We start from the raw sequence: 25974 nt of genomic DNA, 5'->3' as shown, positions 1-25974 counted from the left end.
TTAATTTAGTCCTTATTGGATCAAATTATAAGCCAATTTATTGAGAGAGGATGGGGTTGAAAGATGGGGGATCAAAGTAAAAAAACACGTAGGGAATGTGTGGCTTTAAAAAGTTTAGGCAAAATATTTATTGTAGTTCTTATACTTTATAAATTATACATATTAGATCCCTTCAATTTCTGAAATTAAAGAAAAAATTATCAATTTTGGTCCCAAACTTCATTTCCTTTATTTTTTGGCCCTTAATATCAGAGAGGTGAGAAAAAGTCACCAAAACCCGATGGTAAATAGAGAAAATTTTTGTTGGCACCGATTCCGGCCACCAAAATAATTGAAATTGGTGTCAATGTTTTTTTTTTTTTGACGAGGGAAGCTCATATTAAGGTTTTTTATACCTTGAGATTGCCAAGAAAATCAAATATGATCTTGGTAAGATTTTTGGTTTTGGGTTTTAGGATGATTTGTTTTTGTTTTTTAGATCATGAATGAGTTTATCAAGTTGTCTATAATGTTTTCTAGGTTTTTTGGGTAAAACAAAAGTAGGTTGAAAATTCAGTTTTTGGGTTGAAAAAACCACTAGCTCTGTTTTTCCTGCCACTAAAATGGCTGGAAACTAAGCAATACAGATCAAGGTTGTCAATTTCGTTTCGATCTGTGTTTCGTTTTTTCAATTGGAATGGAATGTTTCAGTTTTGGAGTGTTTCGGCGTGCCGTTTCGGGGTTGTACTGTTTTTATATGTATATATATATATTCAACAAACATAATTCAAATTCAAGATAAATTAATTATAAATTATGCAATACAAACACAATGCCAAACAAATATAATTTCAAATTTTAAAATATTTCTAAATAGTCAAGATTAAATAGATCTTTAACTTAAAGTAATTCAACTTAAACAAAATATCAAAATATTATGAAAGTAAAATGTTTTAACACAAATATTTTAAATATAAAGTTAAGTCAATGTTATCAAGGCTAATGGAATCTAAAGCATCTCTTGTTTTGCTCAAATTCCTACAAAGTATAAACATGAATATAAATCATATATATTAGTGATAAATCTAATATTTAAAAATTAATATCATTGTTAATGAAAATAGTAATAATAATTTTCAATATTATTATTAATATCATTGTTATTGAAAATAGTAATGAAAAATAGCTTTTTATAATTGGGTGGTTTAATTAATAAAATTGAACAAGATTCAATTTGATTCAATGGCTTTTCAAGAGCGGAACGAAATATGTGGAATGAAACTGGAACATTCCGGGTGGAATTTAGCCGAAAAATCCGGAATGGACCGAGATTTAAAATGAGATGAAATTTGTTCCGTTTTTTGAATTGGTATGGAATGTTTCGGCCATTTCGGGCGAAACGGAATGGAATTGATAACCTTGATACAGATGACGTGTTGTCTGACTTTTTTTAAAAAAACAAATTAGGGCAGACAACCCAGATGCATAGAAAAGAGCCCAATCTGCGGACTACAACAAAATAGGTTAAGTGGGCTGACCTAGCTTGTTAGGCCTAATACCGCTTGACCTTTTCTTTTCTTTTCTTTCTAAATTATTTTTTTTCTATTTTTTTTAAATTAATGCTTTTTTATATATTTTTTTAATTTTTTAATTTATATTTAGATTAATACCCCTTCTTTCTTTTATTTTGTTTAGAGAGCTTCTTTTAAATAACAATTATTTTTTTGTTATGCATTTAATTTTTGAAGAGGTTTTTCTTGTTCATCTATAGTTTTTTTTTTAATCTTTTGTATAGATGAATTTTATTTTTGAAAATAAAAAAATATTTATTTTCAGATAATATTTATAATATGTGCAACCTTGCATAATATTGTTGTCCCTTTTATTTTATTCAATCAATTTAATGTGTGTTTCTATTTCTATTATCATTTGATTTATAAAAAAATATTATTTTAATAAAAAAATTTAGAAAACACAACCAGGTAAATGTCTGGTCTTGCGATGTTAAATATCTTGATCTGCACATGTCTGTCGATTTTTTTAGTTATTTTTTATGGTTTTTTTATTTATTTATCAACACACATAATTCTTGATTTATTTGATTACATGTATGTATAAACTTTTTGATTTTCACTGGGAAATTTTTTTAACTTTAAAAACTTGTCGAAAAAGCCTGTATATAAAATTTCTTTTGTTGGAAAAAAATATCTGACTTGCACTTTGTAGCAGGTCAAGTATCTAGCTAGTAGCTTCTATAATATATATTTTCGGAAAAGAATAAGAGCTGTTTAGAAGTTTTGAAAAGAAACTAGTCATTTCTAGCGTTAGAATCCCACTGACAGCTAAAACGATCAACCGGTTCAGATTCGTCAAGCCAATTAGTCGATTGGTTCCTGCTGAATTCCCATGTGTTCATTCTTGATGAACAAGTAGTCAATCGGTTCATGCAAATTTCTAGATTTGACATATTTTTACTTGGAAAATTCTTGAACCGATATCAATCCTATGAATGCATGCACAATAAAATGTGTGAGTTCATTTTAATTGTTCTATCAAGATAAGATATAGAGATTTACATAAGAACTAAAAAGAATACTTAATTCTAAGTCTTCACTTGCTTTGCATCTTGGATATTTTCATTGATTTCTTCATGAAATCCTTCATGGTTATTTATATAATCTTCATATAAACTTGTGTAAGACTTATTCTTAACCAAACATATTATTAAATTGATTTTAAAATAAGAAATTCAACACATTAAAAAGAAATCAAAATGATGATGATATTAAGGTGATATTAGTGATGAGATGGTGATGTAGTGATGATAATATTAGCAATATAACATTGTGTATATAAAAATCAATAACATAAAATAAAAAATCATTTTTAATTATCTTATGAAAAATAAGTTTTTCCTTTTTTTAAGAAAAAGACAAAACATAAAACCATACCAATACCAAATATGTATGTATCTCAAAATTGTAAAAAGAAAAAAAGAAGAAATTAATTGGTAAATAAATCTGTTTTATGTATGATTTTTTAATTTTCAGAAACAGGGGAGATTGAAATTGAAAAGCTGGAAGGAGACAAATCCCTTTTCTCTATGTCTATCCCTTTTCCCTTCAATTTTTGCTCCCCACCACATATTCCCTTAAATTGTTAGCTCATTTAATAATTGAATTTGTTGGATCTTCACCATACTAAAAAAATAAATAAAAAAATTTACTCAACCAAGAGGATACCTTAATTGAAAGGAGAGAGGTCTTAATTTTATGGGAAAAGAATCAAGGTTTTTGACACTGAAGTAAAATAAAATAAAATAAAATAAATAAAATAAAAAAAGGCAAGTCAATATGCTTCCTCCTGTAAGGTGTATGGTTGGGGTGTTGATGATCGAAGTGTATTATATATTATGAATGTATTATATATTATGGAGGTTATTATATCAATAATTGTTATGAAATAAATGTTTTATATTTGATTATTCTATTAAAAAAATGGTTCATATTATGGTTAATTTTAAATTATAAAAAATTATTGACTATATTATTAAATACTAGTTAATTAATATGTTTAAAACAAAAATGATTAAATCTAGTTAATTATAAAATATTGAATTTTTTTATATTTTAAATAAAATAAACATCACTTCATCTAACAAAAATATTACTTTTCATACTTAATATAATTTTAAACTATTTTTTATAAAAATCAATTAATTTTTAAATATCTAACCAAATATTTGTTTTATATACTTTTGTTTTGAAACGAAACAATAGAATCTAAAAAAAGACTCTGAAAAACACTCTCGAGTTTAAAACTTAAAAAAGAGACAAAATAGATAAAATCAGAACAAAGAAATAGCTACAACCTTTTCATTTTCCTTCCTAAAATCAACGTGGTGTGCAATTATTGGGCAGAACTGAAGTTCTTCAAAAGCCAAAACAGAATGGACCACGTACCAATAAATGAATCCAATTTTTTTATAAAAAAAAAATCAAAACATCAAAAGAGATGGATGAATTATAACAATATCTAAATAGTGTGTGATAACGTTCTTCATACACACAGCATCGTGGATTACAACAGTAATTTATATTGTTTTTTTTTTTTAACTTTTTTTTTTGTTTTTTTTTTTAAATTATTTTTTTTCAAAATTATTTTTTTTTCTACTTTTTTATTTTTTTTCCAAAATTATTTTTGTTGATTTTACTTTTTAAATATTGACCTGGTTAAAATTTGTGCTTTGTAATTTTTTTTTATTTAAAATACTATGGATTGCTGCGATGTTTTTCCACATAGTTTTTCTATTTTATTTCTTTATTTTTCAAAATTATATTTGTCGATTTTTTTTAATATTGAGCTGATTGAGAGTTTAGTTTTGTAATTTGTTTTTCTTTAAAACATTGTTGATTGCTACAATGTTTCTCCGCATGGTTTTTTTTATGATTTTCTCCGAAATTATCTTTTTTTATTTTATTTTTTAATATGGAGCTGGTTAAAAATTACAGTTACAATATGTGAAGAAAACACTGTAACTTTTCTCGAAAATTACTGTTGATTGCTACAGTTTTTTTCCCATATGGTTTTTTTCTGTTTTTGTTATGTTTTTTCCTAAAATTATCTTTGTCAATTTTATTTTTTAAATATTAAGCTGGTTAAGAATTGCAATTACAAGTAAATACAAGTTTTTCCTCACAAAACACTATGGATTGATACAGTTTTTCCTCACATGATTTTTTTCCGGTTTCTTTTGTGTTTTCTTTTTTTGTAATATTTTTTCCCAAAATTATCTTCTTCGATTTTATTTTTTTTAATATTGAGTTGGTTAGAATTTAACTTTGTAATAAAGCTTAATCATATGGGGAAAGTATTGTAACTTTGCTCATAAAACATTGTGGATTGCTATAGTGTCTCTCCGCATGGTTTTTTTTTGTTATAATTTTTTTCAAATTATCTTTTTTAATTTTATTTTTTTAATATTGAGTTGTTTGTGAATTACAATTACAAGTTATTACAAATAAGGCTAATTCATGTGGGGAAGCACTGTAGCTTTCATCACAAAACACTGTGAATTGCTACAGTGTTTCCAACATGATTTTTTTTCTTTTTTTTGGTGTTTGTTTTGTTATTTTTTTTTCTAAAATTGTCTCTATCGATTTTTTTAAAAAATATTGAGCTGATTAAGAATTTAGCTTTGTAATTTTTTTTCTTTAAAACACTGTGAATTGTTGCAGTGTTTTCCCATGTGATTTTTTTATGATTTTTTCCAAAATTATCTTTGTCGATTTTTTTTTAATATTGAATTGGTTAAGAATTATAATTACAATAAAGCTAAATCATATGCGGAAAGCGTTGTAGTTTTTCTCACAAAACACTGTGGATTGCTACAATATTTCTCTAAATGGTTTTTTATTTTATTTTATTGGGAAAAGCGCTATAGTTTTCCTCACAGAACATTGTCAATTGCTACAATGTTTTTTCTCATGGGTTTTTTTTCCTTCCAAAATTATCTTTGTTGGTTTTTTTTTTTAATATTAAGTTGGTAGAGAATTTAGCTTTGTAATTTTTTTTTCTTTTTATTAACTGAAAAGCTAAATCATGTGGCGAAAGCACTGTATCTTTCCTCACAAAACACTGTAGATTGCTACAAATCATTTTGTTCAGTCTCTAAGTTTTTGATCACCAACACAACTTCTTTCCCCGTCATGAAATATTTGCTCCATCATACATTTAATTTCTATTATTTATTTAGCGCTAGTTCACAATTATAACACTATCAAGTGCATTTGTTTTATAAGCCCGCGGCAGCGCGCGGGCATGTCATCTCGTCATTATGCATAAAGACTCAGTACATGTGGATGAGAATAGTATAGTTACTATTTTGCCTTTTAAAAAAACACGTTTACATAGCTTATAAAGGTACAATTATAAATTTTACAGGACCAATCTATTTTTTTTGGATTAACGTTGGTGCCCAGGTCAGTTTGCGCACACCTCGACTAATCTCATAAGCCCTAAAGTTAACGACCATGTAAGCCTCCAGTGGCCCTGAGATTTGTGGGACTCGAACTGGTGATCTCTAGAGAGCAAACCTAAGACCTGATCAGTTGAGCTATACTTCTGAAGATTCAATTATTATTATTATTTTGATTAAGGTTTATGATGTTTTTCTATTTTTTTTAATTGTATAAAGTAATGACTAGAATGCTCTTGAAATACAAAAAAAAATGCTTTGATTCAAGGCGATTTGGTTTTTTTATTTTTAAAAAACACATTAAATTTACTTTGTTGCCTCTTGAAACAAATAAATCTTAACTAGAGTCTAAGGGCTTATTTGTATTTTTCTTTTGGTTTTTTATGATTATTGACAGGGGCAAGTTTGTCTTTTGTTTTGAAAATGAACAGTAAATTTACTTGGTTACCATTTTAGTAAAAAAAAAATTTAAACTATAATTACCATTAAGTAAATTATTTAAATTAAACAATTTTCAATAAATTATTTTTTAAATATATTAGGTTACCTCTTCAATTAAAAATTTTAAACTATGATCTAATAGCTTATTTGTCTTTTCATTTTGGTATTTTTGTAGTTATGGGTTCAAGATAAGGGTGGTTTGGTATTTAAAAAAAATATTTTAAAAAGAAAGTCTGCTAGCTCGTTATTTTCATGCGCCGACGTATTAAGCCACTCTTCACGCTTTAAGTATTGCATGTGGAGGATCTGGTGGTGGGAATTGCCCTCTCACAATGGCGTTAGAAAGATCATAACGTCCTCTTCCAAATGAGATGGCATGTGTGGTGGTCCGGTAGGTGGTTTTGGCTCTGATGATGTTTTATTTTTTTATTTTTTTTATCTCTCTATTTTTCTTGGAAAACAAGTTGTCCAATCAAAAAATCCATGTTTTCTTCTTATTTTCTCTTGATATTTGATTCAGTCATTTTGCTTTTGATTGTATGATTTTTGTCTTAATTTCTTTTTAAAACTTTAAATTTCTTTTCAACTTCACTCTTGATTGAAATGTTATTTTTTTATCCTCTTTCTTTTGATTTTAAGTTTTTTATATATATGTGTTTCTTTTGTCAAATGTTTAATTTTTTTTTCAATTTTACCCTTGAATTAATTAATGTTAATTCCCCCTTATTTTTTTGTTTAGCGTTTGGTTCTCATTCTTTTATATTACTATTTTTGTGGAGCCTTTTATAAAATTCAATTTCTTCTCGATTTCATCATCTAACATTAAAATGTTATTTTCCCTTTTATTTTGTTTTGATTTTAGATTTGATCTTTTTTTTTGGGGTTTTTAGTTTTAAGTTCTTTTGTGAAATGTTTGATTTTTTTTTTAATTTCACCCTTGAATCAATGAATGTTATTTACCCTCTTAGTTTTTTGTTTAGCATTTAGTCATCATTCTTTTACATTACTAATGTTTTTTAGGGGCTTTTTTCAAATTGAATTTTTTTTTCATTTTCATCATCTAACATTGAAATGTTATTTTTCCTTTTATTTTGTTTTGGTTTTAGATTTGATCATTTTTCTTTTAATTTTAGATTTTTAACTTGATTTCTTTTGTAAAATGTTTGCTCTTTTTTTTTTCATCCTGATTTTTTTTAGCATTTAATCCTCATTCTTTTATATTACTAATCTTTTTTGGGGATATTTTTTTATTTTATCTTTTGATATCGGGTTGGTTGCAAATTGAGAGTCATGGTTATCGTTAGTAGGGTTGCACTAGGCTTATAATCGAGGTGATGAGTTTGAAATGTTGACTCAAGTGATATTAGTCTTTTTTATCCTTCGACGCTTTGTATTCTATCCTTTTTTCAGATTTCTATAAAACTTATCATGGCCTTATGCATGGGTTGCATGCCGACAAGAGCACTCAGATTTGCTTGGGTCATTTCTTCACTTCTGATTTTTATTTTCTTTGTGACACCCTTGGTTAGATTGGAATGTATTTTTGTTGTTTTTTTCTTTTTAATTGAATTTTTTTTACCATTATTACTTTTTTTTATTTCTTTATTCAATGCATCTGATGTCATGGGATAAGACAAATTTATTTAACTCAGCTAGGTTTATGACCCAAATCTCAATTTTTTTTCTTTTTTAAAACACGTTTGCAAACTCCTGATATTTTTTTTAATACCAAAAGTAATAGTCCCAGACTAGATCCAATAAGACCTAATATTCAACGGGTAAGATCAAATTTTTATTGAACGTAAAAAATATATTCAGATGTTGTTAACATGTTTTCTAGCAAAGAAAAAGTTATAAAAACAAGAAAAACTTGATATTGGAGTCATTAAGTCAACTTGATCGAATAAAACATGGTAATCTAATAATTTGATTTAAACTATATGCAACGATAGCATATAAACCGTAAAAAACATATGGCATCAATAAGTCAAAACAAATGAGTCATTGATATTACACCTACAAGCATAAGAAAAAAAAATCGTTGGAAAATCACCGCCACTCTATTGTGGACACTACTCACCAAAAAAAAAAAAGAATTGAGTGTTTGTCTATATTAAATAAATCAATTTTATTTAATTAAAGAATAAAATTTATTTTAAAAAAATATAACAAAGAATAACAAATAAGAATATCTTAGGTAACCTAATTAAATAAATAATAATAATAAAATCGAGGCTAGAGGAAGCATGCAAAAAAAAAAGCTCAATCTCTAATTAAATAAATATTGAAGGATGAAATAAAAAAATATTAGCTTTTAAAAATGATAAAAAAACCCAAACAATCCTAGGAAAATCTCGTGAAGCCAGGTTAATTTTCAAAGTCTACACTCTGTGAAATCTTAGACGTGGGCATAACGAAGGTCAAATCCAAACCAATTAAATGTTGAAGAACTAAATCGGGTAAGAAAATTCTAATTTTAAAAATTTTGCGAAGCAAAGAAAATAACAATAGAAAGAATGAGGATTAAAGCTATTAGGAAAAAAAATTAAGGAGTGTGGAATCTAAAAATAAATGCAATTCTAAAATTTATCTCAGCCTAGAAAAAATAACAATTAAAAGATCAAAAACTAAATTTGACAAAACAAAAAACTAATTCGATGATTTTTTTTTTAAAATAGAACCAAAAGCAAATGGACTAAATAAAAAAAGAAATAGAAGTTTAGGGTCTGGCTTGGAAAATCAGGTTGGAGGGCACAAAAGCCGAGAAAGAGAGATGAAAGAAAGAAGAAAAAAATAATTGGCTGCTAGTGACAAACCGAAGATCTGTCGGTGCACGCGTCACATATCCAGGGAAGGGACACCGAGGCGATGCTGATTATGTCTTGGAACAACCTTTTTTTTCCATTCTAATCAGTAAAACACGTTGAAAAGTCACAGCACGGGCCAAATTTTTCCTTTTAAAAAAAAAATACTTAAATAACTCCATCCTTACTCATTGATTACAAAAAAAATACCCATGAACATAATGACTAAAAACACCCTTTAATTCTAGAGTTAAATCATTTTGCATCAAGGGTGCAAAAGTCGTGTTAATATGCAACATAATTGGATATTATGAAATGACCCTCCATCTATTTGTTTTTTTTCCTTCCAAGGGCAAGCAAATATTTTTTTTTTCTGTGCACCAAGTATGTAAAAATGCAAAACTAACCTAATGATAAGAAAAAAAAAACAAAATTTAGAATACCAAAATTATCATGTGCAAAAAATAATTATACCATTAAAACTTAGGCAAGGTTTTTGTACAAAAGACCAGGGTTGAAAAAACATCATTGCTTTCCTCAGTGACTTGTGTATACACGTGCAGTGTTTTTTCAACCTCTTTTAGTTTTTTTTTTTTAAATTTTTTTTTAATTTGCAGATAGGAATTCTCGAACCGTATGTAGACTTCGGCAGGAACCCAAAAAATAACATCAGCCACGACATCCATGACACCGACCCCATCGGACCCACACACCTTTCGGCCCCCACAAGCCCCCCTTTCTCTCTCCGTCTCTCTCCACTTTTCCTCTCCCACTTCTACTCCTGCGCCACTCCTCTCCGCCACATCAGTCCCCACTAATCCCTGCTCCCCTTTTTACTATATATATATATTTGTTTTTTTTCTTTTTTTTTTTCCTAAAATCTATAAATACACATATAAAATCTTGTATCTACCAGCTCTACGCATTATTAATTCTCCATCAATTGAAAAAAATCGGATGGACCCCGCCTCCCGTTACCGTTTCCTCGGCATCCCCTCCTCCACTTCCTCCTCCTCCTCCTTGGCCGACGGAAACGGTGACAGTAACGGTAACGGAGATGAGCTCAACGAGGATGATATTCTCTGGACCAACGATTACACCGATCAAAGCCTAAGCAATTCCTCCTCCTCCTCTCCAACAACCACCTCCGCCAACAACCTCCAAAGTAAATCTAACCACCTCACAGCTTTCCCTAAGAACTCGGGCATTCTCGCGGCGTTACCAGAAACCAACCACAACACGGTTCTCTACCGCAAGCCATCACTTCCATCATCATCATCATCATCTTCTTCGTCGTCGTCTAGAGCAATCCCATTAATTCCAAGATCACCTCACGTGGCGGAATACGCGTCGCAGTCGGTACCGATAAGGAAATTGAACCAGTCGGCCCCGATGAATGTGCCGGTGTTGTCGATTGCAATGGCGAAACAGAGGAATAGCAGGTTTAAGGAGGATGATGATGGTGAGTTTGATGGAGACGAAGAGATGTTGCCGCCTCATGAGATTGTGGCACGAGGGTCGAGGCGGTCGCCGAAGACAACATTTTCGGTTCTCGAAGGGGTTGGGAGGACGTTGAAAGGAAGGGATCTGAGACAGGTTAGGAATGCTGTTTGGCGTCAAACTGGGTTTCTTGATTGATTTTGATTATTCATTCTACTGCTATTGTTATTGGTGATGTAGTTTTGATTTATTTTGGTGGGAATTGCAGTTGTTACAATTTGTGGTAAAAGATTTTGGAAGATGGTAATTAGAATTGAATGTAGTTTTTTCCCCAAGCATTAGCCTATCCTTATTGTGTCATCTTCATTTTAGTTATCTTTATTTATGCTTTGCCATGCTTGTTGCAAAACTGGGATTTTATTTGTTTTGTGCAAAGCAGCTTCTTGTTGAATCTATGGGCTCTTCTTTAAGCTAGGATGATTAATTTTCTTTTGTTTCCACCATGGAAATTGATCTTGTTTAACTTATGAATGTTTTTTTTTTTTTTTTTTCAAAATAAGTTTGCCTTTTGACTATAAATTGATGAGATGAGATGAGAGTGACTGGTAGGACTTTCTTATACTAGCTTGGTTTCTCATTGCTCCCCCATTCCTGTTTTCTTGTATATTCCTGTTGTCAAAATGGTACTGGTAGGATTTTCCTTGTTTTTCTTTAATGTTCTTACTGCAATGCGAGGGAACATTCTTTCTCGGTCAGACTGATGAAAACATTTCTTCTTCCGTGATGTTTTTGTTTTCTAGATTGGTATGTTGTGGAATGTAGGGTCTGAGCATGGCTTCGGAGATTAGAACAAACATGCTGAAATTTGTAATTTTTAATTTAGGAAATGCAAATAGGTGAAATCAACTCAAATAAACTGTGTAGGTCTCAAGCTCGTCGTGAGAAATGATTTGAAATACATATGAGATTGACCATTGCTGCTAGCTGTTGAAACACTTACGTCCCAGCAGGAATTATCATTTATCACACACTGCAACACAGTTTTAAGGATGAAGCAATTGCTTTGCAATGGTTAAGCATAGGAATAGTAACTTTTGAGGGCGGTGATGATTTTGAATTTGATGGAGATGAAGAGGTGTTGCTGCCTAGAGAAATTGAAGCAGTTGTCTTTTGGTGCTTGAAGGGGTAGAGAGGGCTTAAGGAATAATTTACATTTTCCTATTCAGTTTATTAGGCTTTTTAGTTTTTCTATTTTGTATTATTAAAGTTTTCTAGTTTTACAACAGTGGATACCACAGCAATAGCTTTTTGACAAACGAGACTTGAATAATAAAAATGAAGTATTTGATGAGTTTTTCTATTATTCTTGGTCTTTTGAGAGTTTTGACCTGTAATAAATTCTAATATCATTTGCTTTCATCCCTTGTTGTTTTGACTTGTAACAAGTTACATCATCCTTTGCTTTCATCGGCTTTAGTTGGTATCATTGACCAATGATTCCCAGGTTTTTTGTTTGCTATGTGCTGCTGAATCACCATGTTTTGAGTTTATAGAAAAAGACATGTTCATGGTAGAGGAGGATGGTTTCTAATTGAGAAAGGTTTTGCTCTAAGAACATTATGTTAGAGAGCTTTCTTTTTTCTTAGAAAGTAAATATTTTTCTTGGTTATTTTTAGTTTTTATTTAGTTTAGAATTTTTCTTCTTTTTATTTAAAGGATATAATTTTTCTATTTAGTATATTATTAGGTTTTTTTAGTTTCACTATTATTAGAGTTTTGTAGTTTTAATATATTAAAGGATGTAATGTCCTTCTACAAGTGAATGAAAACCAACTATTTTGTTATGATATTCTTGATTTTTTAGGGTTCTAACTTGTAACAATTCTTGACAGTTTTTTTATAGTTATTTTTTCCGAGAAAAGGTTTGATTGATTGATTTTTTTTGTTACAATGGAAAGTGATCTTGTTTCCTTGGTAAGTAGTGCTGTTTCCAAATAAGTTTTCATTTTGGAAGGTAACATCACCATCTTGACTCACTGCCCCCTGCTGCTGCTAGTATCATTCTGATGAATGACGATTTTATTTTGTGAAGATCTACCACCATGTCAATTTTAATAAGGATATGATGGATGGACAAGTCGATCCTGACAAATGTGTCCTGGCTCTGTATGATAGCGTGGTTCAACTCACTTTCTTGCAAGCAAATTATACTTGCAAAATGCAAACTAAAAACCTGTGGTTGTAGATATCCGCTTCACTGTTCACATGGGTTAGATTCACATGTGGAAGTGTTTGGGAACGCGGTTCAACCCGCGTTCCCAAAAAATTTGAAATTTTGTTTTTTGTTAAAATTTAATATGGTTTGTACGTTTTGGATCGTTTTGATGTGCTGATGTCAAAAATGATTTTTAAAAAATAAAAAAACATCATTGACATGCATTTTGGCACGAAAAGTTATTTGAAAAGCACCCGCAACCACATTGTCAAACACGCTCGTTAGTTTGGAAACGCGGCAATATGTGTTTTAAAAATTTTTAATTTTTTTTTTAAAAATTAATTTTTTAAAAATTCAATTTTTTTATATGTTTTGGATCGTTTTGATACACTGATCTTAAAAATAATTTTTTAAAAATAAAATAAAAATTATTTTGATGCATTTCGGTATAAAAAACATTTTGAAAAGCAATTGCAACCACACTTTTAAACAAGCTCTAAATTAAGTTAATCCACTCTATCCGTGAATTAAATGATTATCTTATCTATATTTAATAAAACTTTGCTATTTTTTGGAATTCATTATTGACTTAATTAAACAATTATAATTAAATGTTTGCAGTAAAAAAGAATAAAATTATTAAAGAGAGAATGCATTTCCTTAATCTAAATTCTACTTTTTAAAGAAAAACCATCAAGTTTGATTCAAATTGTAATTATTCTTTATTTTACATCCTGAATTATATGAATTATATAGTGTGCTCACATATAATATTCTTTTAAAAAAAGAATCAACAAAAATATTTAATTATTTATAGGATTGTTGTTATAATCTATAAAAAGCCCTTGCGTTATATAAATTGTCTATTGAATAAGAAAAACCTTAGCAATCTTCTTGCCTTGAACATCAAAGCTAGTTGTCACCTCCCCAGAAAAGCAAGAAAATGCATGCAAGAAAGGACTGAGAGTATGGATAAAAAAAGAGACCATCTAATCTGCAGCTAGAATTGCACTCTGTCATGTGGTAAAAAGAAAATTGAAAAATAAAAATAAAAATAAAAATAATCGTTCATATTGTGATGAATTTTACACCACTGCTTTTAAAATAAAACAACACAGACAAGTTAAATGGCTAAATACAAATCAGTAAGATGTCGAAGGTGACTTACAATTGACTTTTTAAAAAATTTTAATTTTTTTTATTTTAAATTAATATATTTTTGATATTTTTAAATTTTTTTGATATATCAAAAATAATTTTTTTAAAATAAAAAATATTTAAAAAAACAGCTCCAGGTATAATCATGGAAACTTGCTTTGCTGAAGCTGAACGCCTGAACTCATGGCAGCCACCAGACTCCACAGCCTTTAACCGAGCAGTACCTTCCGCCCCGATCTATCCGGGTTCACACCCAAAGAAAAAGCCCAAAATCCACCCCAAAACCAAGCAGCAGCAACCTATCAAGAAAGGAGGGAAGATTAAAGAAGCAAATCCCATGTTTTGCATCCTTTCAAGAAAAGGGAGAGTTTAGATTAAAAAATCAGGTTAATCTTAAGCTTTTGTTTTGGTTTTTATTTTTATATAATATATTTATAAGTAAGTTTTTCAAATTTAATTTTTTTTTAATTAATCTAGAATGTACGTGTAATTTTTTAAACTAGAAGATATGATCGCAATTCAAACCAAATTAAAGGATTTTAAATGTAATTTTTTTTTTATGTTAATGAATATCTTTATTGTTTTAACAAAACATACTTTTTTATTGCATACATTTTTTTTAAAAAAAAAACATGTTATGATCTTAAAAACACATTTTAAAAGAATATATTAAAATAATTTCTTAATACTTTATATGTGATTGAAGAAAACAACTTATAAATGCAATAAAACAGTATAATAAATCCATCAAAAAATTAAAAAAAATAATAATTTTCACTCATTATTCATGAACAATTTCTTAATTAGCATCCCGGTGGGATTGAAAAGAAATAGAGCACTGTTGCTCTCTACTTGGCTAGCTATTCTAGCAAAATGAATAATAAATACTGTAGCACTCCTTAATAGAGGTAATCTCTCTATTGAAACTGGGAATGCTCAGATTTGGAAAAGAAGAACTACAGGAGATTAACATGGTAGCGCTGAAAAAGTATAGAATAATATTTGAAAACACGATGTAAATTGTATTTTTTTAATTTTGAATTATTATTTTATATTTTTAGATTATTTTAATATGCTGATATTAAATATTATTTTTAAAATATAAAAACATGTTATTTTAATAAATTTCAAAATAAAATACACTGTAAATCATAATTGTTATTATAATTCCAACCTGGCCGAGAATGGACAAACAAGGTTGATTTTAAAGAAACCTGTCTTCAAGCAATTATTGGGCAATAGCTAATAATTATGGGTATCAATACGACAAAGGGTGCAATTATGCAAGCATCTTTCGCTTCGATGAGAGACATAGGCGGCTTAACCCGAAGTGGGAGTTGTTATGCTCCATGGGAAGAATGAAAAAGAAAGATGATAGAAACCAACTAGAGATGAAGAAGCCAGTAGGTGATGATGTAAAGTTTTTGAAACTCGTGAAGGAATACGACGTCGCTTATCAGTCAAAAAAGACACATGCAAGAATTTTTTTAAATCAGTTCACAACCGCTATTATTCTGGACATCAAATGTAGAGACATGTTATATCACTAAGGTGTGTTCTGCTCTCAATGTAATTCCAAGGTTTGTGTTGGATAGAATGCCTGTGGATGCGTCTCAGACGATATCGAGCACGATAATGGCTCGAGCTTATGCCACGAAAATTACCTAAAGAAAATCAATTTTGCTCTAACAGCTCTTGATACAGTGAATAATCTTTCAATTGAAGAAAAAACTCGGGGAAATCAGACAATCCGTTTTGCTCTAACTCTTGATACAGCGAATTGGGTTGATGAGAAAGTCCCACCTGTCTTGAAATCAAAGTAATTTTCTCACTTTATTTTACCCTAACAGTAAAATTTGTTCATAATATTGGGAAAATGGATTTTTTTTGTAATGAACTCGGTTTATGCTTTTAATATCAATATGAGAATTATGCATTTTGTCTTCTCTTATTGCCTCAAATTGCTTCTTTTTACTTTTACAACACTGCCTCTTCCAGGAATATCAAAAACCCTCGAACTTATTGTCTTCTCTTATTTGGCCTCATGCTAACGACTACGGATAACACAGCGACGTTGGCATCTCATTACAAATTAAACCTCTTAGATGATAGGGAACGGCTCAACGAAGATAATGAAGAGAAAAAAGTGGCATTGGTAGAAAGCTTCAAACATCAGGGGATTGAGGAGGCAAAAGCTCTTCACAGCCACAGATATGATACAAGACAATTCCTTGCATTTATCAAAACCGACCACAGATATGATACACTACATTTCCGAAAAAACAATCAGCAAACAATATCAGACTTCAGCATGCAAATCATGATTGTATCAGAGCACTGCTCGATTCAGAAAAGATCAGAACATTTATGAATGGCGACAATGAATGGAGACATCATTGATTATACAATGACATGTTTAAAATTCAGACAGACCAAAATATTCATTAAGGATCGGAGTTTCAGACATCCAAGGAAGGATAAAGCAGCACAAGCTCTCAAGCCCGGCAAAGGCGAAAGCTCTTAGACGGCCACTGCGAATGTTTTGAGAAACAAGCCTTTGGATTTATCATCACCAACAGAAACCAGGCGAAGAGCAATAGTTTATCAGGTTACCTTTATTAATAAAGGTATTATCAAAACAAATCACAGATTAACACGACTGCCTTAAACACAAAGTATAGAGAAATGCAATAAGAAAGTGAAGTTTCAGACATCCAAGGAAGGATAAAAGCAGCATAAGCTCTCAAGCCTGGCGAAGGCGAAAGCACTTAGACGGCCACTGCGAATGTTTTGAGAAACAAGCCTTTGGATTTATCATCATCAACAAGAAACACAGACATAATCAATTACACTAGAAAAAAAACATCAGAATACTGGGGTCAAATCCATGTTGATAACACATAGCAGCATCATTAACGACGATGCAACAGAGTGGAACTAATATAGAATGTGGAAGCGAGATCTCAGACATCCAAGGAAGGATAAAAGCAGCATAAGCTCTCAAGCCTGGCGAAGGCGAAAGCACTTAGACGGCCACTGCGAATGTTTTGAGAAACAAGCCTTTGGATTTATCATCATCGACCACAAATTAAAACAGCCAAAATAATAACTTGCAACACTAAGATTAAAAAACAGGTAATATAGAAAACACGCAAGTCAGACAATTAAAAATGCCTCAAAATGTTGAGTTCAATATGGATTAATTTCCATTCACACATCTAATTGAATCATCATACTTGCCATTTTCTTGAAAATTTTAGCCAAATAAAAAGTAACCCACATCAAAAAATAGCAATTGAGCAAAAGATAAAGAGGGTTTTATTGTTTCCCATCTAATTATGAGCCATTCATTCATATGGGCATCAGTGGACCCGCAGCTCCCATTGATTGGAACAAGCATAGATAAGAATAGATTTTAATACTATCACGTACCTAGCAGTTCAAAAAACAGGACAAGCAAACAGATCCAAAGACAAAGAAAATGCCTCCGGAAGATAACTCAGGACGGAAGACAGAGAAACTCGATAGGAAAACCCTATGGAGAAACTCCTAAAAAAAGTTTAATATTGCGCAGCTATGACTCAAAACGCTTCCATTTTATAAGGAAGGCGATCTTAAGGGCGGCGCTTGATAGAAAGAGAGATATTTCGAAAAGATGGAGTAAAAACCCTAACTAAACTGGAGAAACCCTAAAGCTGCCTGCTATGGAAGAATAGACGCGATATACGTTGCTATTTATAACCGCTCCTTTGTCTAAGTGTCTTGCGGGCTTTATAGGCCTAGAAGCCCAACGAGAGGCTAACAATTATTGCTGTTATTATTTTCAAGATATGCGCGATTAATTAGGAATTAGCATATTTATTTATTATTAACTAATTTGTTTTTTTTTTTGGATGGGTGATTATAAGTTGTACCAAAAGAAAGTCGAACAATAAATGGAGCATGAAAATAAAAAAGAGAGGATATTCTATATAATTGAATTTGATTTGGTAAAGGGATAATTACAAAAGCTTTCCCGTAGTTTAATTTGAATTTTATTTTTTCTCTATATTTTTATAAATTATATTTTTTTATTATTTATTTTACATGATTTATAATAATTGACATCCTCAGTATTGTATTTTTTTATTTAATTTATAATATAAAGTGTAATTTATAAAAATAGAAAAGAAAAATAAAATTCTTATGTAATTATCCTTTTAACATATTATATTTTACTATTTTATTTAAATTTGATTGACGCAAACAGTATTTAATAATTGTCGGCTATGCTTGCTTGCAAGCAAGTAAGAAATGTCTCATCCTTCTTCATTTTTTCATAGTTCTTCCTACGTGCGCATAACACTGTTTTCTTCTTTCAATTCAATTTTTTTTTTTTTAAATATCATTTCCTTAGTTTTGTTCTAAAGAATTTTAAAATGCTGGCAGTATATTTGGTATTGTGATAACGATTATGTTTTTAAAATATTTTTTTTATAAATAAATTATATATTTTTTATTTTTTTAATATCAATATATTAAAATAATATGATAACACTAAAAATTATTAATTAAAAATAAAAAGATAATTTTTTTGAAAAAAATATTTTTAAAATATAAAAACAAATAAAATCTTTGTTGATGCCTAGGGTAAGAACATTTTTGGTGGTGTGCTATGTGCAATTGGTGGTTTCGTGGTCCAATCTCCTTTTGGACTCCACTTCAACATATCATTTTCATTGTAGTGATTGCGTGTATACTAACATGTTAAGCCCACTAGCCACGAGGCTCACCATACAAAGCAATGTTGCGCAATAAAGAAAAAAAAAATCTATATATCTAGTATTCACAAGGACTTTACTCTTTACACTCTAATTTAGGCTTGAATTGAAAATTATTAAAAATATAAGAAGAGATTGGCTAACTAGATCCATTTTGTTTTAAGATTTTAAAAGAGATTTTATTTTTAATTCCAAAAAAATCATACTATATATCTAAGTAATTTTAGGATTATATAATTACATTTTCAGAATTATTGAACTTAAATCTTATAATATATTGTTCCTTGATAGCTATATACGAGGCCGTCCATCGAGACCATCAAGGGTACTTCCATTTATGTGTATGTATGTATACAGTAGTGAGAGAGCAGCTAGTTCTATGTCTTAGTTCGCATACCTGTTATTGGTGAGAAAATCATATGTAGTTTCTTAAAGAACATATAGTATGGATAAGGTAGTTTAATTCTTATAACATGTTTGAAACTCTATGACGAATTCAGTTTAGAGATTTTAATGGAATCTCATGTTTGAAATTATTTTTAATGTTAAGAATTAAATTTTAAATGGAATTTAATTTTTTAAAACGCTACAAAAATAAATCAGAAGTTAACTCATCTTATTTACAATTCGAAAGATGAAAAATTTAATATCAAAACTAAATCTTTTAAAATATCCATCTAGCCCCTTTTTTTTTAATGACCATAGAAGAAATAAGATGAAGGTAATGAGGGTTATGGGTGAGCAAAAAAATCAAAAAACCGATTTAACCGAGAAAACAAAAAAAAATTAACCGAAAAAACTGAACCATGAAAAAAAATTAATTAAACCGATTATAATATTTATAAAAACTTTCGGTTCTGTTCGGTACTTGTCCGGTACTTGAACCTCCTTAATCCTCACCACACCTCCTTAATCCTCACAACCTCCCACAACACTCACAACTCACAAGTCCACACCCAATTAATTCTTTACAACACTCATAACTCACAAGTCCACACCTAATTAATTCTTCGTTCTTCAACCACCCCCACCCGAGCTCCTACACGCCACACCTAACTTTCCAATCTCCATTCTTCAATTTGCATCTCTAGATCTATCATTCCAACAACACCCGTAAGCCTCAGCAGCAATAAGATTTCTTCAATTTGTGGGTGACTAGTGGAGGCAGTAAGGGTGGGGGCTGGGCTTACTCCTGTGGTTTGGGTTGTTGGCAGTTGTTGAGTTTTTTTTTATGAAAGGAAAATGGGTTAACAAAGTGGCAGTATGCACTGGACAATGTTTATTTTGGTGGTGATGGTTTGTGTTTGAGAGTATAGTTTTCGGTTGTCGCACCCGACATCGCGGCGGCCCTAAAAAATATTTACATGGAAAGAACAGATTTCTAGCATCTTGTTCTTTTAGGGGAAAAGGTCTTGTTTGAGGAGTCGCCACCTAGTATTATGGTCACTAGGAACCCTAACTGGTCAACAGAGATTCTATGGCTCGGGATTGGTTACGTAAAAAGGAAGATATTATCACCCCTTAAACGTTCTGCCTGAGGCAGACTGCATTGTTGGTTTTGTCTTAAATTGCTAAACATTTATTCGCTTATGCTATGATGATTTGTTTATAATATTCCTGACTCTGGCGCCAGTGAATATTCGAGCTCGAATAATTCCAACTCTGGTGTTGGTAAAAATTCGTAACTACGAAAAATTAGATCAATATTTTTTATTCCCTACTCTAGCACCAGTGAATAAATAAATAAAAATAAATTGATTTTTAAGCATGCACATATTTTTTTATTTTTCTAGCTAAATAAAATAAAATACACCGAATAAAAATAATATAAATTTAAACAGGTATTTTTATTCCTGACTCTGGCGTTAGTGAATAAACCAATAAATTTACATTATTTTTATTCATGCATACACTTTTTTTTATTTTTTCTACCTTTTTTACTTTTCTGTTTTTTTATTTTTTTATTTTTTTTATTTTTTGGCTGGGCCCAGCTCAGCCCACATGGGCTGGGCTAGACCCAGCCAGCCCAGCCTGGTCACTGGCCCAAGCCAATGACCCGGCTGGGCCACATGAGGCACACGTGATCCAAATCGCGCGTGCCTGGCCTTTGTTAATTAATTTAAAACAAGCGGCGAAAATGAATTAGCAAAAACGCAAGGGAAAACAGAGCAGACTTACCTGATTCTTTGGCGGAGAATTTGCGCGAGGTTGCCGAAGATGACGCTTCTGTTTTCGAATTGCCTCTTACTCCTTATGCTTGTATCTCACGTTGTATTTCTTTCCTGGGTCTCTGTTTCGTCTGCTCTTGTCTGAAAAATTATTCAAGTGCTCTGTTTTTTTAAACTCTCTCTACTCCCTCTCGGTTTGTTTCTGTTTTTGTCGTTTTAAGGCCAGTATTGGTAAGGTAAGGGTTCACTCTCTCTCTTTTGGTTTCTCAGCATTTTTTTTATCCGGTCTCTCCCTGGTTTTTAGTGTCTGGGCTTAGCTTTCCCCCTGTCTACTGGGTTTTTTCCGTCTGGGATTTTTAGCCTCTGGGTATTTTTTCCCCTTTTCGGTCGCTCACAGTTTTTCCCTTTTTCCTCCCCTCGCGCTCTCTCATCTTCTCTGGCTTTATAGCCAGAGAATGCCAAGCACCTCTACAATTGAAACAGCTTCAAAGCCATTACTGCAGAAACCGTTCCTGTGGAAGGAGACGAAGAAGGCGACGGCTGATTTCTAGAAACGGCGCCGTTTGTGTGATGGGAATGGCCATTTGCAATCCAGTCACTGAAGTTCTGAAATCGTGTAATCAAGCCCCTGGATAAATTGTAATTGGACCCCTGTATTTCGGCGTTTTTTACAAACTAATCCTTGGACTTTAATCTGTTGCAATCGTGCCCCCAATTAACCTATTTCTTTAATTAAGCTCCTGATTGGATTAATTAAATTAATTCCAAGCTTAATTAAGTCTCAAAACTTATCAATTCTCCAATTAAAACCTTAATTGGATTAATTAAATTAATTCCAAGCTTAATTAAGTCTCAAAACTTATCCATTCTTCAATTAAACCCTTGACTTGATTAATTAAATTAATTCCAAGCTTAATTAGATTAATTCCAAAGTTTAATTAAACTCTAAAACTTCCAATCATGTTGCCCTTAACCTAAATTTTAATTCAATCTTCATTTATTTCATTTTACTTGTTTTTTTCATCATTATTATTTTTTTATCATCATTTTTTATCCTTTTCAATAAATAAAATAATAATAATAATTAAAATAAAAATGGTCAAAATTTGGGTTATGACATCGGTGATGTAAGTTTCTGGGTTTGTGACAGTGAGGAGTGATTAATTACTGTGAGAGAGCGATGTGTTTTTATGGTTCTGTAGGAGGCCATTTGCTTGAGAAAAGGCTGGTATGGATTCAACAATGTTGTGGAGGCTGTTGGTGATGAAGATGAGTTTGATTTTGTGGCTTTTGGATGTTAAAAAAAAATATAGGTTTTTTTTTTGTTTTTGACATAGAAAACAGAACCGAACCGAAACCGGTTGGTTGGAATTGGGTTCAGTTTAGTTTTTGTTTTTTTTTCAAAATTTTGATTTGGTTGTTTTTATAAGTAAAAACTGAACCAAACCGAAAATGATCACCCTTAATGAGGGTAATATATGAAACAAAATGAATTGAAATTTATCTCTTTTAAACATGTGAATTCAACTTATTTATCAATTGAATTCAAACCAAATACTATAACTGAATTCAATTACAGTAGAGAATTGATTCCAAACAACCTGTAAGTTTTATAATTCTAAGTTATAAATAAATAAATTAGGGTTTTCTAATCCTAAAGTTTAATCATTAACTCTAGAGAAACTTACGGGAAAAACCTCAGAATTTTCATTAATTATCTCCTACAAATAGCCTAAAGGTTGTTTAAACATTAAAAAAAATGATAATTAGTAAAATTCTAAATAAATTAAAAGTCATAATCTAAATAAAAAATAAAAAACAACAAGAAAAATAAAGAAAATCCTGAAGTAGTTTTTGGGTCTAGTTTAGGCTTGAAAACAAAATTGGTTGCTTAGATAGTTTCGTGTATGATTAGGCTTTTAAAATGATTTAAAATATTTTTACCCCAATTTAAGGATCAGATGAAAACTTAAACCTATTTTTATCAAACTACATGTCACACGTGTGCAACATCACTGTGATTATCCTATTGAGTCGAGGTCTCTCTGGTGATGGGAAAAGAACAAGGAATTTTTGTTTCTTATTAGTAAAAAAAGGATGGAGTTGCCACCTAGTATTTTGGTCACTAGAAACCATAACTGGTCTTAGAGTCTGGATAAGGAAACTAGTTGTATATAGAAAGGATGTACACCCATAGCTAGCACACATTACCTAAGGTAAACTATATTGTTTCTTTGTCTGGTATAAACTAAGGTGTTGTCGTGTTTTCTAGTTATTGGTCTATGTAAGGTTTAAGAAAAGTCTTTCTTGGTAAGGAAGTCATTATCTTATCAAGTTAAAACTTAGTTATTCTAGAGTTAAAACATATTTTTGTATTTTTTTCTTTTAATATCAGGAATACATCTTATGTATAAGTTCATAATCCTTGATATTGAAACAAACAAAATAAATTTTTTGGTATTTTTAAAATGTAGGTCAAGTTCTCATGACTTTAATAAATTGGTTATTAAATAAAAAAAACATATAAAAATAAAAGACTATTTTTGTGATTTTTTAATATGCTAAGATATGAAAATATAATTTATTTTTTAGAGACTTGATCATATGCAATTTAAAATAAAAATTGTATTTTTGAAAGAAACGTTTTTTGTTGTTGTTTTTGTGGAAAGGGAGCCAGATTGTTTAGTACCAAAAAAATACATCGCATGTAGGTGACAATTCCAAATATTAAATATATGAGGGTAGAAAAAAAGTGGAGAATTCAAATTAATTGGAAAATGATCTTTCAAAAATTAAAAATTTATTAAAAACTATATGAAGACCATGTTTGGCAAGACACTAATAAAATCTTTTTATCAAGGCTATTTTAACCACTATATCAATTCAAAACAAATTATTGTTTATCAACTCAAACATCCACACAGATTTTATTAATTTCACCTACTTCATTCAAATTTCATGCTAATCTAAATAAATCAAAATAAATTTAATCATAAATTATGCACTCAATATAAAAAATAACCTCAGAATTCGACATAAATAACCACATCATTTCAAAATAAGAAACACACATCGAACCAAATTAATACTGTCAAAACAGTTAAAATATTATACAAAATATTAAGTATTTGGTTTTAAAATTTCATAATTTTATAGCGATTTATTCAATAATGATTTGAGTTTATGAATCAACAAGGTGTTTGAATGTCTAATGTATACTAAAATATACACTAAAAGACCGTTGGAACAATGGATCCGCGTGTATACACTTATTATTTGAAGTGTCCACCAAGCTGCTTTAATGGTGTTAATTTTGTATCGTGTACTTCAATTTTGGTTTGCTCGGCAGAATTAAATATTTGAGGAGGATGGTCCTCGTTAGATTAAAGAATAAAATCATATAATGCATGACCATTGACTAAGACCCATGTTGACCTTCAAATACGCTGTCAAGGTTTTTGTGGTTAATTATATCGATTTATTTTTTATTGACCACAATATTAATAATAGGAAAATCCTCAACACCACGGCCAGAGCAAAGATCTTACATGGCGACATGCATGGGTTATTCTTCAAGTTCAAGTACCCGTCATGGGCAAAACCAGAAATTTTTCCTTGTTATTATATAAATATATGAATTTTTTAAAATAAATTATTAATTTATATACATAAATTTTTAAAGTTAACAATAAAGTTTTAATTCAAATACACTATCTAAAATATTAAAAAATAAATTTAAAAATATATAAAATTGAAGTGAAAATAAAAATAAACTCATTATTGAAGTTACATCATTCGATGTTTTGTGAAATATAATTTATTTATATTCGAATTTGAATCGATATTATAATAACCTCTCAAACAGGATAAAATAACAATTTCATATTAATTGAAAAACAAAATAATTCTTGCACATCACGGCCAGAGCAAAGATCTTATATGCCGACATGCATGGGTTATTCTTCAATTTCAAGTACCAGCCAGCAGTATTAAATTTGTATGTGTTTTGTGACGATTTTCAAGGCAAAGATCTTTTTTGTAAATTAATCAAAAGTGTTTTTTTTAACCTTTTTGAATTCATAGAAAAGTACTCGAAGGTCATAAAATAAATAATTTTAATTAAAACAAGAAATTTGTTATAAAATTGAATCAAAACTCTTAAATCTTTAAATTATAAATTATACTATATTTTTTCTTTAGAAAATTGTTTTGGGTCATTTTTATCATCAGTTATATTTCTAGCTTAAAACCATTTAAACTTATTTTTATCATAAGTTATTTTACTGTCCCGAATCGTGTCTGATTTTCAGCCTCGTCCATACTCGGTAGGAACACGGGTTGCCATGCATCTTCCTTCGAGAGTTTTAGTTGACTTACGCTTGACTTGATTCTTCCCACCTCTTTCCACGATCGATGATAACAGAGATATTTCGAGTGAGATTCTGCTGTTTGTAGAGGTAAAGTTTGGGACCATCATGAGCCGAGGAGACTCTCAGGTCAATTCGGAAGCCCCCACTTTCTTCGAACCTCAAATATAAAACCAAACAAGAAGTCGATTCATGCGTCCCTTGACTGAATGGCAAGTGTGATCAAATGGAGTATAGAATTTTGAAGTCCTTGAACCTATTCGTTAATTCACATGCGATATATGTAGGAGAGTAAGTTTAAACTAAAATATTACAATTATAATAAAGCATAAAATGTTGTTCATTAATTAAGTTCTCTTATTTTATTTTTGAAATTTTAATTTATAATTATTTATTGTACTTAAATTTTTAAATTAAAATAATTTTTTTAATAATTAAACAATTAAGAATATAAATTTCTAATTTAATACTAATAAGAGATGACCTTTGAAATAATATGTAATTAGAGCATTTAGTAGTTAGTCAATTGCATGCAAGTTGTCACAAGGAGATTTTTTATAAAGATATTTAACACAATTTAGTCCTAAATTTGATGGAATTTGACCTAGTCTTTGAACCAGATTGGATATCAAATTATATCGTGTGAAAGTTGATCTAGTCTTTAA

General features: G+C 30.1%; 1 protein-coding gene, 1 long non-coding RNA gene and 4 other non-coding genes across 6 annotated transcripts; 1 reads left to right on the top strand and 5 right to left on the bottom strand.

The window, feature by feature from the left end:
- Nucleotides 1-10010: 10010 nt before the first annotated feature.
- LOC7465256 (protein DSE2) lies at nt 10011-10987 on the top strand. The gene has a single exon (XM_002323379.4). The coding sequence runs from the start codon at nt 10159-10161 to the stop codon at nt 10837-10839; it is 681 nt and encodes a 226-aa protein (XP_002323415.1). The 5' UTR covers nt 10011-10158; the 3' UTR covers nt 10840-10987.
- A 4950-nt stretch (nt 10988-15937) lies between these two features.
- LOC112324442 (uncharacterized) lies at nt 15938-17771 on the bottom strand. The gene is made up of 2 exons (XR_002978283.2): nt 17447-17771; nt 15938-16280 (listed from the first exon to the last, which is right to left on the bottom strand). It is a non-coding gene; the product is annotated as an uncharacterized LOC112324442 (long non-coding RNA).
- On the bottom strand, nt 16470-16592 carry LOC7477162 (small nucleolar RNA SNORD14). The gene has a single exon (XR_002978535.1). It is a non-coding gene; the product is annotated as a small nucleolar RNA SNORD14 (small nucleolar RNA).
- LOC112324576 (small nucleolar RNA SNORD14) lies at nt 16717-16840 on the bottom strand. The gene has a single exon (XR_002978540.1). It is a non-coding gene; the product is annotated as a small nucleolar RNA SNORD14 (small nucleolar RNA).
- Nucleotides 16974-17097, bottom strand: LOC112324575 (small nucleolar RNA SNORD14). Its single transcript, XR_002978539.1, has one exon. It is a non-coding gene; the product is annotated as a small nucleolar RNA SNORD14 (small nucleolar RNA).
- On the bottom strand, nt 17161-17259 carry LOC112324573 (small nucleolar RNA Z266). Its single transcript, XR_002978537.2, has one exon. It is a non-coding gene; the product is annotated as a small nucleolar RNA Z266 (small nucleolar RNA).
- Nucleotides 17772-25974: the final 8203 nt, after the last annotated feature.

Source organism: Populus trichocarpa, chromosome 16, assembly GCF_000002775.5.
Source record: "Populus trichocarpa isolate Nisqually-1 chromosome 16, P.trichocarpa_v4.1, whole genome shotgun sequence".
Taxonomy (NCBI): Eukaryota; Viridiplantae; Streptophyta; class Magnoliopsida; order Malpighiales; family Salicaceae; genus Populus; species Populus trichocarpa.
The sequence above is the reverse complement of the archived record's forward strand: the minus strand, read 5'-3'. Positions and strand labels throughout refer to the sequence as shown.